The sequence below is a fragment of the Amblyomma americanum genome, chromosome 1, assembly GCF_052857255.1.
Source record: "Amblyomma americanum isolate KBUSLIRL-KWMA chromosome 1, ASM5285725v1, whole genome shotgun sequence".
Taxonomy (NCBI): domain Eukaryota; kingdom Metazoa; phylum Arthropoda; class Arachnida; order Ixodida; family Ixodidae; genus Amblyomma; species Amblyomma americanum.
Window position 1 is genome coordinate 199,164,033 of NC_135497.1, and position 20,084 is coordinate 199,184,116.

General features: G+C 47.3%; 1 protein-coding gene across 1 annotated transcript in view; it reads right to left on the reverse strand.

Moving 5' to 3' along the window:
- Window positions 1-3,902: 3,902 nt before the first annotated feature.
- Window positions 3,903-20,084, reverse strand: part of LOC144114489 (putative G-protein coupled receptor B0563.6) — a 140,814-nt gene continuing 124,632 nt past the window's right edge. Inside the window, exon 3 of the mRNA XM_077648258.1 lies at window positions 3,903-9,992. Coding sequence (XP_077504384.1) covers window positions 8,865-9,992 — 1,128 coding nt within the window. The 3' untranslated portion in view covers window positions 3,903-8,864. The remainder of the gene's footprint in view (window positions 9,993-20,084) is intronic.

A 20,084-nucleotide genomic window follows, 5' to 3' on the forward strand; every position in this document is an offset into this window, starting at 1 on the left:
GAGTCATGAAAGGCCCAAAGGAATTGGTCTCTGCGTAGCTATGAATGCATGTGACGCGAATAAGCTATGAGATTGCCTGGCCCCATGAAACTGTGATGTGACTGTTAAGTGCCCGAGTGTTAACCTCGACGGTGAGGCTCTGACGACATGAAAACGTGAAAGTACAATTGCTATCTCTAGCGAGGTAAGCTACATATTGCACACGCTACTGCCTGTGAATGCAAGCAACAAATCGTAGTTTATATCTTTCTTTTTCCTCCAACAACAAATGTCGCCATCAGGACAAAAACAACGCCCGAGCTTGGGCCGGTATAGCTGAATATTTTCTTTTCTTCGATTATATTCTGTTCAAATCACCTACAGTAAGACAGGCCTATGGTAGTAATAACGGCAACACAATGCTATGGAGCGAATGACAAAGGGTGAGAGTTAATTGGACTCAAACACAAGTAGAATAACTATTATTATTTTATTTTACCCTGTGACCTTCCTCCCGTGTGGCACTATTAAGCAGCAGTTGCAGCTGCGTCCTCATTTTCACAGTGTTGAACTGCATCCAGTTTTGACCTCAAAATGCTGCGAAATACAAAAATGTTTCTAAATAGTTGGGCGAAGTTTGGGGACAAAAATATGAAGAAAACACAATTGATTTGGCCTTATACTATATAGTGGGATGTTATGTTGCATGAGGAGAGTGGTAAATAACTGGTTGGCGTATTTTCTAGGTTTTGCGTGTGTGCCTAAATTCATTTGTATCTATGAGCATACGGACTGCAAGGGCAGACGTGTCATGAGCGCCGACAGATCTCGAGCCAGTAGAACTAAGTAATTAATAAACAGTAAAACTAGATAACAAATTACAATGCTTTACAGGCCGGGTTATAGGCTACAGAGGAATGAGGATCAGATCGTAAATTGTAATATAAGTATGTACCAGGGTTTCTGGAAAGCCCGCCGCTAATTTTTAAAGATATGGTTTTTGAGGTAAAGTAAAGCTTTTTGCGGTATAATAATGTCAGTGCTGGAATGATGTTAGCTAGTAAAGTAATAAACTAAATAGTTTGCTTTTTAACTATTACCGATAGGCACCCGCTCGCAATTAGAGATTTGTAGCCGACCATTAGTAATCGCCATATCACTTTTTAGAATTCATAAAACGCGATTACCATCGCAGCTGTGGCTCAGTAAATTTTAGTCATTACTCGCGCCATTTGAAAACCGCGCGCCTGCGGGGAGCGCAACGCGACGTCAATCAAAATGCGACACTCCGCGACGCGCGTACCACGCGAAAATCTCTGCCCCACACTTGGTGCGGTACTGTCCTCTCTTCGCCACTTCGCTGCTCCAGTAAAGGTGGGGCAGAGATTGTCGCGTGGTACGCGCGTCGCGGAGTGTCGCATTTTGATTGACGTCGCGTTGCGCTCCCCGCAGGCGCGCGGTTTTCGAATGGCGCGAGTAATGACTCAAATTAACTGAGCCACAGCTGCGATGGTAATCGCGTTTTATGAATTCCAAAAACTAATACGGCTGTAACTAACAGCCGGCTAAAAATCTATTGAACTTTTTAAACTTTCTATCACCGATGATAGGTCTATCATCGGTGATAGTTAGAAAGTCAACTGCAATAATCCAGTTAACCACTTTAATAGTTTACATGATTCGCCTATTTTTGGCGTCAGCCAACATTGCTATTTCTACGTAGCAAAAAAATTCTCTTTACATCAAAAACCCTATTTCTTTTAGTGAGTGGCGGGCTTTCCTGAAAAAAAAAAAATTGGCGCCGGTTTAGCTCTGGTAAAACCTAGAGTGACGCGATAGCTAGAGCTGGCTGAGTGGAACTTGGTCACGTGGCCAACTACGTGACGAACCTCGTGATCAGCCGCGCCACCGGCAGCTCCTCAACACCACGTGACCAACCACGTGACAGCGTGGCGGCGCCGCCACGCTGAAGGCTCGAAATGCTACCGCAAAGTAGCTATCGCTACAAAACTGGTATATATATCTTAGCTCTTGCGAAAGTATGTAAAAATTTTAAAACGTTTAAGTAACGATGAAACATTCCAATAAATATATGTTTCCTTAAAGGAATCCTTTTACTTTGTTCTGCGTCTCTGAGTGTGTGCGTGCGTGCGCGTGTGTGTGCGTGTGTGCCTGTGTGCGCAAGTAAGAGGCCCCAGAAAAGGACATGAAATTTAAGCCAAAGTGGATCGTCGTGGGAGGTTGTTACATATTCATTGGTAACACACGCCAAGACGGCGAGGAGAAAGAAAGGACCGAACAAGCGATTGTATCCTCTCCGTCCCTTCCTCGTCTTCGTCGTTTTGGCGCTTTTAACCATTGCGTTTAAAGTTGAGTTTAAAATTTGTTGTGTTTTCCTGATGACTTGCTCTTTTTTACATTCATTTCATCAGATGCCAATCAGGCATCCTTGATATATGTATACAGGGCGTTCCGCCTAAGATTTTGCACAGCATTTAAATGCTTTTTGAGTTAGGAGAGCGCTTTTTCGGCATAGCATTGTCATCGGTGTAAGACACTAGAATGCAGCTCAGACGTGCTAACTAGCAGGCTGGTGAACTAAGAATGAATAGTTAACTTTTTAACTACTACTTTTAGGGCTCCTTAATTATTAAAAGGCGTGTATCTGTATCAGTTTTTTGAATTTCTAAAACGCGGTTACCCTCGGCGGTGGGGTCCAACAAATTTTGGCTGTTTCCATGAGTTATGTGCACTGGACAGGTTGCTTTGCCTGCAAGCTTCTTGGAAGCGCATGTATTATGGCATGCTGTTGTCAGAACTTGTCAAGCCACAGCGCCGACGGTAACCACGTTTTCGAAATTATAAAAACTGCTATGGGTATTGCTTACCCAGGGCTACACTGCTCTTACTAATTAAGGAGCCTTAAAGTAATGGTTCAAAGTTAACTATTCAATATTAGTTAACCGGTAAGCTAGCTAGCTCATCTTAGCTGTATTCTGATGTGCTACACCGCTGACAATGCTAAGCCGTAACTCAACCCATAGCTTCTAATTTGTGAAATCCCTCGAATGCTGCGCAATCTTTTCCGATTTTAAGCTGCAATTAACTTCCTGAAGAGTTGGTGTAAGGTGCGTCTTGGCTTTTTTAGGTCCTTTTTGTCGTCTCTGAATTGTGTGCGCACTCCTGAACACGAATTACCACTGCAAAAAGATAGATGCGCCATCTCTCTCACTGGCTTTCTTTTGCCTTTGTAATTTTCTTCCTTTATATAGGTTTTAAGCCTTCAGTGCTTGTGCTTTACGCTTGCCTGAGACTGCGTAGGAAAACTTTATCGAATAGAATCGTGTTCTTATTCTTGGTATTAATCCGAACAGACGAATATGCATGAGCGCATCATGAGCATACCTGCTACAGAGACCGTTGAATGAATAAAAGCAAACATCTTTAATCTACTGCAGCCACTGAGAAAAACACTGAGGAAATAAATGACAGGGAAAGTTGCTACATCAATAATAAAGAATACTTGCAACTAATGAACTTTAGAGACAGTTCACCTTGTACCTGCCCTTGTCAAATTAGAATATGAAATGGAGCGAAAATTACTGTTCCTATAAACACATTACAGAGCGAGAGTATGGTCGCCGTAATCTTTAGTCACGTGGTCGCGCTTGCATTGGCCGCCATTTGGCCTTGTGGTTTCGACGGCTGCCAGTGTGTTGGCGCACTCCTTATAAAGGGTCGTTTCGCCTCTCACAGTGGATACGCATAGCTATAAAGCACTGCGAAATAGCGTTGTGTGATTGATGTCGGTGCCTCAAAATGTTCTTTAGAGCCATTTGACTTACTCGGCACTTTCTGACTGCAGGATAGACCCAAATTAAGAGAAACCGGTCTTCCTTCTGTGCGCTTTTTTTATTTTTCTTATTTCAGCATCCAATCCTACTGGCGTGCCACACAATTTGCTATGAAGTCGCGTTAATTATGACTGCCGTACGGTAGGATAGCTCGCTTTCCAGGGCACATCATTTTGCGTCATGAAATTATGCGTATGTACGTACTTGCTAAGAATGGGCACGCCTATTGGCTGAGTACATAATTGAAAAAACCATCACTTGATGTGGACGCGCACTCAGTGGCACACTTACTAGCCAAATACATATCTTATACAGCTTCCGCAAATATTTCAGCTTTCAAAGGAAAACTGTGCACTTTGATCAAACTTCCGTGTCAGTGCACGGCGGCGTTAGTTCAGCTATTAGAAAGTGGCGAAAGTATGACAGAAAACATTTCCCATTAGCTCAGGGGTAGCGGACGTGGTCAGCTGGTATCCGCTGAAATACACAATGTCAAATATTCCAAATTTCCACTCTCTGATGCACATGCGTCGTTCTTGACGCGTTATTTGGTGCATTGGATTCATCATCGTAAGTGGTCAAGGTTAACGATGTGCAAAAACTCGCCGTGTTCACGTGATGGCTTCATTATAGAGGTGTACGTATTATTTTGAACAACAAAAATTTAATTGAAATGCAAACAATCTGATAATCTTGTAGACTCGAATAGCAGAAAACATTAATTCTCAGACGAGTTCAAGCTCGTTCCCGCAACTATACTGCAGGTACTGAATCAAATCGGCGCGTCGGATTCAGATAACTTCTGTCGTTTTCATTGATAACACTTACACAATTCTTCCTGCACATACGCGACAGCCGTCTGAAAACAATGGTGAAAGCTACAGATAATCAGGCCTCATGTGTAAGCATCCCCGCCACGTGGCCGCTAGTTTATTTATTTCAGAATACTGCAGGCCACTGCTTGGCCCAAGCAGGAAGTTGACCACGGGACCATTTTTCTTCAGTTGTTTGTGCGCATAGCTCTAATTCATGCGTACACAACGTCAGCGGTTAAAAACACAATGCACATGCGTACACTGACTGTGATCGAGTGACTTGGACTGCACAGCATGAGCGGCGAACGGTGTTCCTGATTCCGCAAAATGGAGGCTCCAGTAATGGCGCCCCTGTTATGTATATCACGGGCTACTCTCTGTAAACTGACTGTGGTATCTTGCTTCCATACTCCTTAGACCAAAAAAAAAAGCTTGTATAAGAAGCGAAAACTGGAGCCACAGGTGTTCGAAGGCCCTCGTTACATGCGTAGATTCTCCAAAATTTCCACTGCTTCCGGCGTTTGTAACATTAAAATAAACCTCTGCTCAAATATCATATCCCCTGGACCGCACATGTTCGGTCTTTACGCGGTTTGAAAAAAAGTAAAACTGCAAAGGAAACACCGCACCCAGTCATGCACCCCTGTCCAAAATTGTACTAATATTAAAATACCTTACGGCCAAAATTTTTTCACTGTTTTTAAAGCGGGGCTTCACGGTACTATTTATTTCTACAGCGGTGAGCCCTCGTTGTCACACCTAACGACGAGTTGAAGAGCACTGTATACCCTGTGGTGACTCAATCGATAATATGAAAGTTTTTCCAAAGAATTGTAGAACACGAATTCCTTAGCGGATGTGGTGAGCTAGAGATGGGTTATGAGTTAGCAGCTACTTGATCAATTAAAGGGGAAGACGACATGGAACGCACAGACGAGGAGGTCTTATGGTTTAAGTATCTACAGTACAGGCGCAGCAGTTGTGCCTCAGCCAACGCTGAAATGGGCGGTTAAATATACACATGAACAATTTTTCCAGCGGTAACACAAGGCAGCTGGACTGCTGCCTGCCCAGCGTTGTTGCCGAGGTGGACTTCGTACTTTCTGATTTCCGGGCTTCCTCATTTGAGCTCAGTTTGCATCTAAGCCATTGATTTTTTTTCTTCAGACCTCATGGCCTTCACGCAGCACCGCTGTGCAAATACTAACAGGGCGGAGCAGGTTGCGTGTGATGACGTTAAATATTCTCACAAGAGCGGCCAGAAAACACAGACACACACAATATACAACGGCGTTACCGGGGAAGTAAACTAAAATCGCAGTGGCGATGGGAGTTGGTCGCCGGCATTCGCCAACGAAGTGGAGCACTGATGACCAGTTCTCATGTGGCACGCAGGGGTCATTGTTTCTTTCCCCCCACAGATTACAACTTTTTGCAAACGCTCCACTTTTAAAATCAGCGCTGCAACAACAGTCGGGGGAGCACAAGCAAGGTAGTCACTAGCGTGCTCAGTTATTCGAGAGCGCGTGGACGCACAGCTTGTCGCACACACAACACAGGGAACCAATGGCGAACCAGGTGGTTCTTGAAGTGTCCCGCTTCCGCACCGCATGGCATCCAAGACGAGTCGCAGGGTGGCTGTCGAGCGTCGCTAGCGTTCAACTGGACGTCGTGTCTGTGCGACAGTGCTGCGTGCGCGGGGAGTGGCCGCCTGGAGCATTTGCGCGTGGCTCCGATCCTTCCAGCACGTTTAGTGAGTGCGTGTTTGTTTGCTGTGCACCAACAAGAGGGAAACGCGAGTAACAACACTGGGATGAAGTGCGTGCAAGAAAGCAATGACAAGCGCGAAAACGCGCACTCGATATGCATACTCACATATACGAACGTGTCACGCACCGTTCGTGGCGCGTGCCCTGTACCTTCAGTTTTGTACGATGTAGCGTTGACCGTTACACATGAATTACACCCGACCCGCATGGAGCTTCTCCCGGCGATTAGTAATGTTTGTGTCCATATATTGTTCCTTATCCTGACACGCAGACAGGTATCCGAGAATATGGCGTTAATCCAACCGACCATCCAGCCAGCAGGGGAAAACGAGAAAAATCCATTCTTATTAGCATGCAGGCAGCTAAGCTGTAGCTGGTCACCCGCTAATAAGGAGCCAGGCGCGGCAGCTCTCTCGTGTAAAGCGGCGCGAGTTTGGGGGCGAGCGGCCTTGCACGCTGCATGATTGACTGTTAAGCCGAGCTGAGCGGATTACACTTCCCTGTACCTAAAGGTCGCCTTCTCCCTCTGAGAAAAAAAAAGTAATGTTATAAGTATTTCTAAAAATTTCCACCAGCATGTGCGTCGCACACTTCATCTTGGGGTACAGTGCACCGTTAGGTATATAAAGCACTGCCCTTTTCCACTAGATGCGCAATGCGGGTGCCAGGACTGTGGAAGTCAGTGTTGGTGTATGTTACGTGCGCCGAGGCTCGCGCTCCATGCGGGCGAGTCAGTAGTGCTTACAACATATTTGCTCGCGGCCCCTGCTTTGTACTGCTCTGTGGACCCAATTTATGCGCTCAGGAAAAGAGTGAACCGCTTGTCAAGGATCTCATATTAAAGCTGAGACGTGCGTGGCGGATCACCTATTGCAGAAGTTCCCCGGCCAGAGAGCCCTTTACCCTAGACAATGAGCGCTGCCGTTCGCTATCTTTGTCATTAAATAGCTCGCGCAAGAAATTAACTGACCTATTTGACCAACATTTGCTGCCGACCACCCTATGGGCTCGAGTCTGTGGTCTGCAAACTTTTGCAACAGGTTCAATATTCAGGGATTATTTTTCTGCACTCTTCAAAAAGCTCAATACTAAAAAAGGGGGGACGGAAGCTGCTTTTCTCTTTTTACTTTGCAATTTTTGCCCTCACACAATTTCTACAACTGAGTGAGAGAGATGTTGTTTAGATTGATTTCTTTCCTCCCCATACATCGAGTGCGTTGCCAACTTTTCATTATTTCGATTACCTGTCTTTGATGTAATGTCATTCACCTAAGAAGTTCTGCCGTATTCTGAATACAAATAACAACTTTTGTAAAACAGTGAAAGCTAAGAAAGCCACCGATTGTTTCTGTAACCGGCTTACCGTTCAACCCAATATAAGGAACAAATTCTATTTATGAACGTCTTTTTATGCACATGGTTTTAAAAATTCTGCACGAAATGCTGCTCCTATGTCAAAGGAGAAAGCATAGAACGTGCAGTAGGATTCAGGTTATGAATTTGTGCATTTAAATTATTAATCATCTGTTAACAACACCATTCTCCGTCCTCCATAATCTACGCCCTTGTGTATGGCAGGTAAATTTTGTGAGATCATTTACATCAATCAGCTTTTCTTTTCTTCACTTCTATCTTTGTGTTCCTTTTAGATTACGTTAATATTTTCCGATCCATACTACTTTCTTCAGTCACGGTTGAATACAAGGTTACACCTTAATGAACATTCGCCCTTACATGGGCACCTTTTGCATTATTATTTCATACGCACAGCATAATGTTCTTCGAATTTCGCCGAAATCTCACATTTATATCGCTAACCTACAGCTTCATAATGCCACCTTTTTTAATTCATTCCAATACAATAAAGAGGAATACTGTGCTAAGCACTGTTCCTCTTTTTGACAGAATTTATAATCTGTTCATTCCATTTCCATCTTACAAAAGAAAGACGCTACCATTTTCAGAGGATCCTAATCTGTTGCGTAGAATCAGACAGATAAGAAACGCGTGAGCTGAGATAACTACTGAATATGCGTTTAACGATAGTTAAAAGACATCAAGACCGCAGAGATAACCGTCCTGCATTTCGCGCTCACAACTAATGCCGAAACAGATACGGTCCTCCGGTAAAAGTAGAGACGCTGCTACAACAGCATCGCTGGCGTTATCGCTCTACTGACCCTCATCCCACAGACAATGTTCAACACCTCCACAATGAACAAGACAACTTTCAGAAAAGTGAGGGAGTATAACACAGGTTTAACAGTGTTATAAAAATAACAGTATTCACACGACCAACAAGGTTGTAAACAAGCCAGGAGCGCATGACACAGGGCTAAACCACAGTTGTTAGCCTAGGGGACACGTCCCGCTAATCACGAGCTTTGTCCCGCGACGCAAAGGCGCACCGGTGCCTCGGCCGCACTCGTGGAGACGGCGCGCCATATTTAGAGCCTTGTGCTGCCGTCCACGGCTGTTTTGCTGCTGATGACGTAACTCACCTCCGTTGAGGGTGGTCTAGAGAAGCGGAAGAGTCGGAAGAAAGTCTCCCGAATCTCGGAGCTGCACAAGCAGTAGACGTAAAAGTTCATGGCGAAGTTAGCCATTTCCATATCGTTGGCGAAGGCCCTGAAGAGCTGGAAGCCGTAATTGAGCTCTTTGTCGTCGCTAATGAGCACGGTGAGTATGGCGGCGGGAGTCATGCAGACGCAGAACATGATCACGATGGCCGCGAGCAGAATGACGAGCCGCTGCTCTTCGAGAAACTTTCCGGAGTCGCGCGTGCTGCTGTTCATGAGCAGCTGCCGCTTGCGCATCAGCTTGCGGAAGGCCACAATGATGGTGGTGTTGAGCGCGGCGACCACGAACACGGGGCCCACGCGCACCAGCACCTCCTTGACGAGGAGGTACACCTTGAAGGCCGTGTGCTGCGAGACGAGCACGTTGTCGCACGGCATGTACTGCGTCATGTTGGCGTGCTCGTCCCAGAAGGGCACTGGCATCTTCTGGAAGGCGACGGGTATGTACAGCAGCGCGGCGCCCACGAACGCGCTGAGGATGGCGAGCTTGGCGCGCCGCGCGTTGTGGAACTCGCGGTAGCGCGTGGGCCGGCAGACGGACCAGTACCGGTCCATGGTGACGGCCAGCACGATGAAGACGCTGCTGGCCATGAGCGCGTTGACGAGGGGCATCTCGACATGCGCGTAGTAGAAAGCGGCCGGGTAGGAGCGCGGCTGGATGCCGTGCAGGCGCAGCATCGAGAACACGGCCACGACCAGCGTGAGCAGGTCCGAGGTGGCCAGCCAGGTGAGGTAGACGAAGGTGACGCCCTTCAGGTTGGGCCGCGTCAGCACTACCAGGTTGATGAGGTTGCCCACGATGCCCAGCGCAATCACCACGAACGACACGACGCCGTAGGCGATGAACTTGAGCAGCGCGATGTCCTCCTTGAGCTGCGCCACGCTGCGACCGTCGCCAGCCTGCGCCTCGGGCCAGGGGACCGCGGACGACGCCACCCCGGAGTCGTTGGCCGCGGCTGGCGGCGCGTTGTAGTTTGGGCACACCACCATGGCCTTCTGCAAGAGAACGCAATCGCACATCAGCATCACCAAGTGGATCGCTAGCTGAGGCCTCCTGCAATAGAACGCTTTTCTAATCCACACGAACGCGACATCGAGTCAGTTTTTCTTTAGTAAGCAGAGCGGTCCGCTCGTACTTCCCGCAATAGCTCATCGATAACCTACCTCAGTCTGCAGTGTTGTTTGTCGCATTGCAAATTAGAAGTAAAAAAAAACGCAAAACTACTCGGACGGTAAGTATTCCTCTTTAATTTCCGACTCTAAATAGCCCCCTAGGTTAACAGATTTCATGGTTTCATAATCTGTATCACTTAACATGTAGTACCTTTCTAATAATAGTCTCGTTAAATCTGCGCAGCATCGTTAGTACCAAGGGATTACATATTTGTTTCGCATGAAATGCAAGCCACCAGTGCAGGAAAGCTTGTCGTGTTATGTAGTGCTGATGTTGATGATGGATTTTTTTTTTGGCGCAAGGGCATCTACGGCCAAAGAGCACCATGGCACAAGGTATTTTCCATTTTTCAAGGTGAGGTCAAAGACCCATTTACCAAGCATATCACTCTAAAGAAGCCGAGCTCCAGGCAGGGGGAAGCTTGTACCCAGTGTATCACCGGTGGGTACCCGGCGGCACTGGGGATTCAACCCCGCACCTCCCGCATGCGATTCGGATGCTCAACTTCTTGGCCACCGCTGCGGTTCTGTTATGTAGTGCTGATAGACAATGGAATTTCGCAGTCTTAATTATATGGCATTCCTGGTTGATTACGCTAATGATCCCACAATGACAGCAGGTTTAGCGGCCCTTTAACTGCACACGTTGACTGGGGATGAACAACAGTAATGAGCAGACTCTAGCGAGTTTCTCCGCTTTTGTATACATGTTTGCGCGAGGGACGCAGAATGAAAAGCGCTCTCACTTCGTCGCTGTAGTTCATTTTGGGCAATTGTCAATGTGGCCATTGTCTCCTCAAAAACTTTTCACTTGCTCTGCTGCAAGTTCGATTTAAAAAAAAAACTCGTTAGATGATAATTTAACTGCCGAAAAAAGCTTTCCTTTTCGGTTGCCTTACGGGAAAAGCCAGCGTTTCAATTATTCTAGGGTGACAGCGCAGCGACTGCTGTAATTTAAAGTTTGCTTTTAGCCTTTTTAAGTAATGTTCCTAATACCCCTGTCACACAGGCACCGCAAACGCCTTTGAGAATTGAGTCCTTACATCCAAAGGCATAAGGAGTGAGCTACACGGCACACATAGGCGCCTTTGCCGCTAAGGACCTTGGAGGCGAAGGCGCCCGTCCGAGACCTTTGGAGCCCAAAGGCGCGGCCTTCGAGAACCTGCGACGGCAGTGCCATCCAACGTCAAAAAGTAAAAGTAATGAAAAAAAATTAGATGCAGCCAACAAAGTTTGAAAACAACTTTTAAAAGATACGAAAGGTGTGTCCGGTTTTACTTTTTGTACGGTGTTTATATTTCATGCCCAGATTTTAAGACAGTAAAGAGTTGCAGCAGTACCGAGTGCCCCTGGTGGCCAAGACAATACACAATACCTGCTGCTGCTGATGATGAGAGTAGCACGGACAGTTGAGCGAGTTCGTACATCATTTTAAAACTTTCGAAAGTGCTGCTACGGGCGACACCAAGAGAAAGAAGGAAGGAAGGAAGGAAGGCCTCAGACGTTGCTGGCACATACCCACTAAGAAAACGGAGGACATGCGCTTGTCCTTCGTTTTCTTTCCCTTGGTGTCCCCCGTAGCAGCGCTTTCGGAAGTTTTAAAATGATGAGAGTAGCTGTTGCAGTTCTTTCAAGGTAGCAATTAGAATTTAAAAAATCGCCCGAGCTCAACGAATGAACAGAATTTCCCACTCTTAATTTTAAAGCACTCACTTCAGCCGGCTCGAGTGCAGCAGCGGGCCCTAAGCCTCAACGACTGTTTCACCTTTGGGCTGCACCGTGTAGCTGCCTCGCTGCTCCTTTAAGCTTTCGCTCCTTTGGTGAAAAAAGGTACCGTTGCTGGAAATGCCCTGGAGGAATGCCGTGTGACAGGGGTATGAGTTCTCGAATGCCATCCAAGCTCCGCCCCCCCCCCCTTTTTTCTCCTTGGAAAATCTTAAACACGTATGGAAGAACAAGTTTGCTGAGCCTATTTTTTCACAAATGCAAGGAAATCCAAAAAACTTTCTTCTGCACAAGCGCGAGAAAAGTGGAGTCTGTGCTTCTTATCAAGCAGCACCGGCGTTAAAATGTGCACGACGGCAGAAGGGGGATCTAGTCTTTAGAGGACTGCCATTTCTTTAATTTATTTTGTTTAGCACGCTAACTTTTAAGGTGAAGGTTCCCGGGAAAGACGTCGTAGCTTTTGTAGTCAGGAAGTGTCCGCGGCGAACACAGAAGACGACGGCCAGCACGCTTTCTCCGCCACCGCGCCGTGTTGTAAAGAAAACAGTTAGGAAAGAACGGCACGAAGGCGCCACAGCTAGGCTTCGAAGAGAAAGGAAAAAAGTCATGAGACAGTTACCACTGTGTAACGCGAGATTCAGCGACAGCTTTTAAGGAATTTATATTTTGCAATATATTTGAGGTAGATAGTCTGAGAGCGACTTCGTATTTATATTACTCTAGACAGCTCTTTTTAGTTTTCCGCATATGTTTGTTTTTTGAATAGCTCTCCTGTCATCGGGCGGCGCGTTTCGCAGCTGCCGCAGCAGATAGACCCTGCTAAATTCCTCCGCTCTTGCCATGCTCTCCCTCCTCTTTTCGCGGTAACCGCCCTACGGATGGTTGCCGTGGTAATCACCGTTCGGTTATGTATTCCTACGCAATCGCCAAACCTTCCTCCCTCCACGGTAACCCTCGTCCTTCCAGTGTAACCACCCGCCGGTTGCGCAATCATATGTTCTAGCCATACCATGCTTCCGCGGTAAGCATCCTTTGGTCGGCGATTCCTCCGCTCTCACCACACCCTCCTTCTTCCACCGTAAACCTCCTCCTCTTTTAACTACCTTCCGGGTGGTTCCCGGGTGGTTCGCCATGCCCTTCTCCTTCCACGGCAACCTGCATTCGGTTGGGGATTCCTCCGCTCTCGCCACGTCCTCTTCCTTCCACAGTAACCACACTGCGGATGGTTCCCCTGGCAGCCAGCCTTCGGTTACGCCTTCTTGCTCTCGCCATATCCTCCTCCATCCACGACAACCACCCTCTGAATTGTTGCCATGCAACACCCCCACTGTTTACGCCGACTACTACTACTACTACTACTGCTACTACTACTACTACTACTGCTGCTACCCCTACTACTGCTACCATTACTACTGCTACTACTACTGCCACTTCCACCACCACTACTACTACTAATAATACATCGATTACTACCACTACTACTACTAGAACTTCGTTGCGAAACCCGGAACCGGGTGCTTAACAGCTGTCACTGCAGGAAGTAAGAAACGGCGAAGAGGCCGAAACAAAAGCCATAAAATAATCCCGGCATTCTTGGGGAACGAATGCTCACGAAAGCCACAACCCTCTGAATGACCAGCGACACAGCAGGTAGCCACAGGGTTGAACGCCGAGCATCCTGCATTCGAAGCGACCGCCATCATAGAGCTGCGAGCAGGAGCCCATGCCGACCGCGTTGCACCACCCGAAAGAGTACAGTGCATGCGTACAGAAACCCGTACCAGGGCCTGGGGAGGGGGGCAGAGAACACGTTCTCAACATCTATCTCCAGCACAAAGCTGTTTCCCTGCTATCTTCAGCCCCCGCTTGCTGGCTTTTGAGGAATCGCAATGCGCCGAGGATGAGGAACTTGGATGGAAGGCCGGAGCTGCCTGCATGAGTGGCATCGACGATGACTAAATGAAATTTTAACGTGATTGTGTCTTTATAGCTAGCGCTCATAATCCGCATTACCACGCATGTAATTATCATTAAATTTCTTTTACGTTAAAGGCCAACCCTAAGTGTGTTCACATTCCCCTCAAGGCTTGCGCCCACATAAAGTAAGGCAGAAACTTGGGCCAGTTGGATATTGTTTGAACTCATATTTTCTAGCGCTTAGTGAACACAAAGGACAAGAAACCGAAAAAGCGTACGTCCTGTATATTTGTGTTCTTGTCCCTTGTGTTCACTAAGCGCTAGAAAATATGAGCCCACATAAACACGGCGAGGAACGTGACAAGCTTTTGTACTTTGTTTCAAGATGGCTTCTCAAATAAAAAGAAATGGGCTGAATCAGGTTTCTTTGACTCCCCCCTGCCTCTGATATTCGCCCAAATGAAGATCGTCGTTCACAAAAGGGAAGAAAGCGATGGTGGAGATCAAAGGACATCAGCATCCAACGCAGGAACATCTAGTTCAAGAATTCCCAGAAAGCATCTTACAAAACAGTTATAGTTTTTTTTCACCTCTTCCGTGGATCGACCTTATCTCCTCTGCATGTTTCAAAAGGTTTCTTTTATATTTACGAATTTTGAGATTGTCTTCACAGGAGATTTCCGTGGCGATCTCCGGCAAAGCTGAGTGTACCGTGGAACTCTCCTGCTCTAAATGCTTAATTATTTCTTTGGTCGCATTTAAAATTTAGCAGAAGCGAGCTTGCTCATTCACTTTGTAATATTTAATTCGTTTTCGCCCTCCGCGAAAGGACCCTCGGCTATGCAATGCTGGATCGAGTCGCCGATGTCTCACTACTCATTTATTGACAAACAGGACGGCAAAGCGCGAGCAATAGGTTCGCGAAAGAGGTTTACACTGATCCTGTCATTATTTCTTCACTTGAGATGCACATGGTTTGAATCAACAAGCTCCTGCAGCAGCATTCAACTATTCTTTCTTAGCTCTGCTGCTCATCTGCAAAATATACCTGTTGGCAGCCTTATATATACATAATAGTCCAAAGACATACCATGGCCCATCATGGCATATCTAGCCCACAGTGTTTTTACTCCTTCAGCGGAAGCCATACTAACTGCGCCTGACTGATCCCTTAGTGCAGCTAACGACCGTGCTTAGAGATAATTACATTATTAAGTTTGGAGTTAAGAGAAGAGATCTCTTCTACAATTACGATTTGACCTCCATGGTTACGTGTTTAGATTATGCTTACTCTTCTTCGTTGCTTAACTAGCGTTGTGGTCTGGAAACATCGCAAGAGGAAAAATATAAGAAAATTCCACTTATTTTCATTTTAGCTCTTGCCATTAACGCAAAGCAACCGCATTTAGTTGCTTCGCTTCTGAATTCGTGACAGAGGTAGAGCATATAGCAGGGTGCGGCTTTCTTACCGTGCTTTTCCTTAACCTAATTAGCCTCTACTTAGACTAAAAACTAATGACCGCCGACGCGATTAGACAGCACACGTTACGGCCCGTGCTTAGCGTAGGTTAAACGTAAAAACACGCGCTATACTATGCACTTGCCGGAGAAAAGGCAGTCGGCCTTATTAGCATGCCACCTCCTATGTGGAACAGCACAGCGGAATGACGAAGCGCAGACAAGATAGACACAAAAGCTAACCAGGCCTGCGACCTTAGCTATCCTTCGCACAGAGGACACAGCAGGAGTTTTCAGAACTAAAGAAAATGTAATGCGAATAGATTGAGAGATATGGGAACACGCCAGATTAAAATTATGGCCACCCCGATGGGATAACAGTCAATTCGCATTCAGAAACTCTTAACTTGCACGTTACTATCCCGCATTCACATAATAAGGCGTTAACACCAAGATCAAAACATTTATCGAGTGCCCTCATAGCCTGCTGAGCGTCAAAAATTGCTTAAATTTTGAGCCCACTAAATTTAACGAGACACTGGTCAGAGAACCTGCAGACTTATCAATATGTGCTCAAAGCCCGCACGTGTTTTCCCGGTAACGTCGATTACGGAATAAAAAAGTGGTCTTTGTCCCACAAGGCGAGGAGGGGTGCTAGGTAGAATATGTTAAGCTTTAGGTTAAATTACACGCTTGTGTAATTTATGGTGCAAGCACAGAGACTTTCGGATTAGGCTTCCGTGAAAAAGCTCTGAAAAAAAAATATTTCTAGCAGTTTGTCACTTTAAGTGTCGGCGCTTAACTTCGCATTATATCAGGAAATGCATAATATTCTGAACATAATAAAATTTATCTGCATCAGTGCTCCCATGCTCATGCGAAGGCTTGACTTGCACACACTGACCTCCCTGGAACTTCGTAACTCGCAACTCCATTATGAACCTGAATTTCGCTCAGCAGTCTCTTTGCAGTAGCACCGCGGAGCGTGCACAGTGGCGACCCCCTGGCTAGCGCGTACTGATCATCTTGATTTACAAGCCCAATGTCCTGATTAAATGAAGAAATTTAGGCGCGTAACATTCACAGCGGATTCTGAACGGGTTGCGGAAACGGAGCTGTCAATCTTAGAGAACGTGCACATTGGAGCATCTGTCTGGCAAACATTTATTCAGCGTTTTGCGAAACACATCCGAACAAAAGTGGCTTTGGCCACATGCTACAACAGTAAGCTTTCTCCTGGTGTCAGAAAGAAAATGTCACGCACGTTATGCAATCATAGCTTCGTGAAAATTTGCGAATGCTTGCTTTATTGTCTCATTTTGTTTTCTTTGTTTATTTTGTAGTTATTCTCGATTTACTGTTTATTAGTGCGCGTTCATTTTTCTTTATTTAATGCAGTAGCATTATGAGCGCCATTAAGGCGAGAACTTTCCGCCCGCGACGGCGCCATGTGTGTGAAGCCTCCATCGGCCAATCGTGGCAGGTCGCATGCTGTGTTTAGAGGGATTTGCCTCTTTCCCCTTTTAGGGCGAGAGGGAGAGGTCGATCTATGCAAGATTCAGCAAAAATGAGAATGACTAAGAATGACTCAGCAAAATTAAGGTTACAGAGAATTAGTGGATTTTGAGGGAAGTGAATGGCGCAGTAACTGTCTCAATGCTTGGTGGACCCTTCAACCACGCCGTAAGGAAAGGGAGGAAGGTGGCAGCGAAAGAAGGCAGAGAAAAAGGAGCATGAACAGAAAAATTGGCGAATCAGAATGACTCCGCAAAATTAAATATGAAGAGCACGTAAGCAAAAGATGGAATCGGCGGAAGTGGAGCACGCGTGTGGTGGAACGTCGATGCTCTAACCACGATGCAAGTTTAACCTTCCTGAACGGGACGATGAAGGCTGGACCGTCCACTAGTGACCCAGATGAAGCCTGTCCGAAGCTAACATGGTCAAAATCGCCTAAAAAGATCAAGCGTGCCCAATTTGCAGCATTATAAACTGGCTCCAAAGTATCTTTATTATGTCTCTTATCAGCACAAAAGCAGAGCCGAAAAGCGAACGGTGTCGCATTTCCTACACATAAATTCAATTGATCGTCCCTGAAAGTTCCGAAGCACCTACATCTTAAATTAGAAAAAAGAAATAACAAGGCCAAGCAAGGTAAGTGAGACTGACCACACCTCAGTTCTGTTTTCTGTCCCGAACAGAAGCAAGGAATGGAGACTGCCAGCAGGTGAGGGGGCCGAGGGGCAGGGACAGGCGGCTTGAAATCTTTTATGGACTAGAAACAAAAGTCGAAACAATTTCTGAGCCACACAGTAAAAGAAAAAGTTGTATGGTTTCAAAATCTCCGCGCAAGACTGACGGTCTCAAAAACCCAAGAAACGTACTGTCGCCGTTCGCACTTCTGACTTTTAACTCTGGTAGGCGGCATACCTCTTTTCCAACAGATGGTGGTTATCGATTCTGCTTATTGCGAGATCCGGGGTTAGTCGCTGCGCACTAAACGTATTACTATGGTAAAGACGTTTAATGATTGATGATTCCATCCGCAGTCATCGCAGGCGGGCCGAAAGAACAGCCGATCGCTCCTATCTAAACGGCACGTGCGCTTGCAAATGCTTTTGAAGTCGCTAACGACGCCAGACATGTTGCTCGAGAAAAGAAGAGTGCAGACGGAAGAGTCATTTCTTCTGTGCGATTATCATTTTGCTCTCCGATGGGCGTCATGACTCCCCACATATCTTGCCAAAAAACTCGAGGGGCTCATGAGGGCCATTTTACTCACACAAAGCCTGAAGACGCTTGCACGAAGCAAACCAAGACCGTCCTGCTCCCAGCACACTCTTATTGGTGTTATCACGGCTGTCTGCACTATATCAGCGACTGAAGTTCCTCTGACATTCTTATGTAGTACATGTGAGAACATTGAACGGCGTATAACGTGAATGGAAGAGCATTGACGCGAAAGCACCAAATATCCGAGACACACCATTTTCAAATGGAAGGTTCCTGCTTACCGGCAGCACAGCAGGCAAGCGCAACGAGATTGCATGCGCACGCTACCGGGAGTTGCTCAAAGGAAGTTTGGGTCTGTTACTTCGGCAGCGAACCATTCATTGTGTGCGCTCGCTTTGTGCGTGCCCGATCGCGGCGTGGTGTTGATGCAAGCAAGGAACGTGTTTGCGATGCATGATCCCTTCGTAGACTCTTCGCGTGTTATTCTTGCAACAAGCGCAGCCACGACGGTACGTGAAGAACACTACAGGACCAGCGTGCAGTGAATGAAGCCTCAGAGAAAGGCTCCTCCACGCAGCGTTACCCACGTCGGTATACGAGTTCTTTTTTTTTTTTTTGCTGCACGATATCGTCTTTCATTGGCGTGTTTGACTTTCCACGGCGCAAGCCCCGCTGCCGTGCGAACAGCGAACTCTACGAAGTTACTCGAGGCGGCGGGATTGTCCCCGGAGCCCTAAGCCAACTTAGATCCCGGCTTCCAGCAGCGCCTGTCGGCAAACCAGCCCTAGCTCTTTTAGAGGGCGAAGATTGCGTTGCCGACGCCGTGGTATACACGGAGTCGTTGGCCTGCCGCTTCTGGCCGCGGTCGGCTGGCGTGGGTGGCAAAGCTCCCGCCGCCGGCTGCAGCCACTCGACGCTGCTGCTCGCTTCAAAAGCCGCTCGGGTAAAAGGGGAGGAGGCCGTGGGGAGGACAGCCGCTGCTGACATCTCGTTGCCGCCGCACCCTCATTTGTCGCCGCCGCCGCTTGCCCGCGCTTAGCCGATCGACCATAACTCGATTTCTCTGGCGTCGCCCGCCAGCGAGAGAAGTGCGGCAGCGTCTCTTTGTCACTGTAGTCCTCTGGACACTGCACGCTGGAGCGGCGCCGTGCGGCAATGAATAACCGAGGACATATGTAACGAGGTATTGCGCCAGCGCAGAGTGCCGAAGGCCTGGTTGTCATCCACGATGCTGGCCCGTTACCGTGGCCGATGGTGCATGGCGGCGCGTAAAAATATTATGCTTCGTTATTGCGATCCGCCCTTTGACTCGTTGTCATGTCACTGAACTTGATGCGCCCAGGCCTTGCAATTCGGCGAATGGTAATTCGTGCAGACAGAACGCGTCAAGCACAATCAATGCTTTTTGCCTCACAGGCTCCAGACTGTTTTTTGACCACGGCCGCCAGTGGTGAAACTTACACACGAGGCCGTATCAGCATATATCTCACTTTCAACCTGCGTGTAAAATACAGGAAATAGTTCTCAGGGCTTCCAGGGACACAAACAGAATAATAAAATTACCGGACGACGAGGAATATGATGCGACCACTCTGCGGAAACAGTTAGATTAATACTTTTATGATTTTCTTCTAGGAACGCGGCTTCACACACACGACAGAATTTTTCGGGAATGGGTCGGTGGGCGGAGAGCGGTCGAAGGTGAGCAGCCCCCAAGCTGGGAAGGGAGATGGCTGGAGAGAGGTGCTTATGGGGTCGAAGGCAGCTGGCTTTTCCGTTGCGTCTTTGAATTCAATTTCGCCGTCGTTTTTTCGTTCCGCTGATGCGCACGCTTCTAGTGGGTGGAGGTAGGTGGGATGGTGGAGGGTGGAAGGTGTGAAGGGTGAAAGTGAACGGGGTGGGGTGGGGTGGTGAACCGATGGTGGCGACGGGTGTCCCATAGCTAGTGGACTGCGTGGTGTGTGGTGCTTCTGGAGGGCGGATGATGTATACGGTCCTTGCTTTGGCCGTAGGCTTCACTTCAACAGATGTCATATTCCCGAAGCGGGAGGGGATTGCAGTAGCACTGCTTTCGCAGTGACG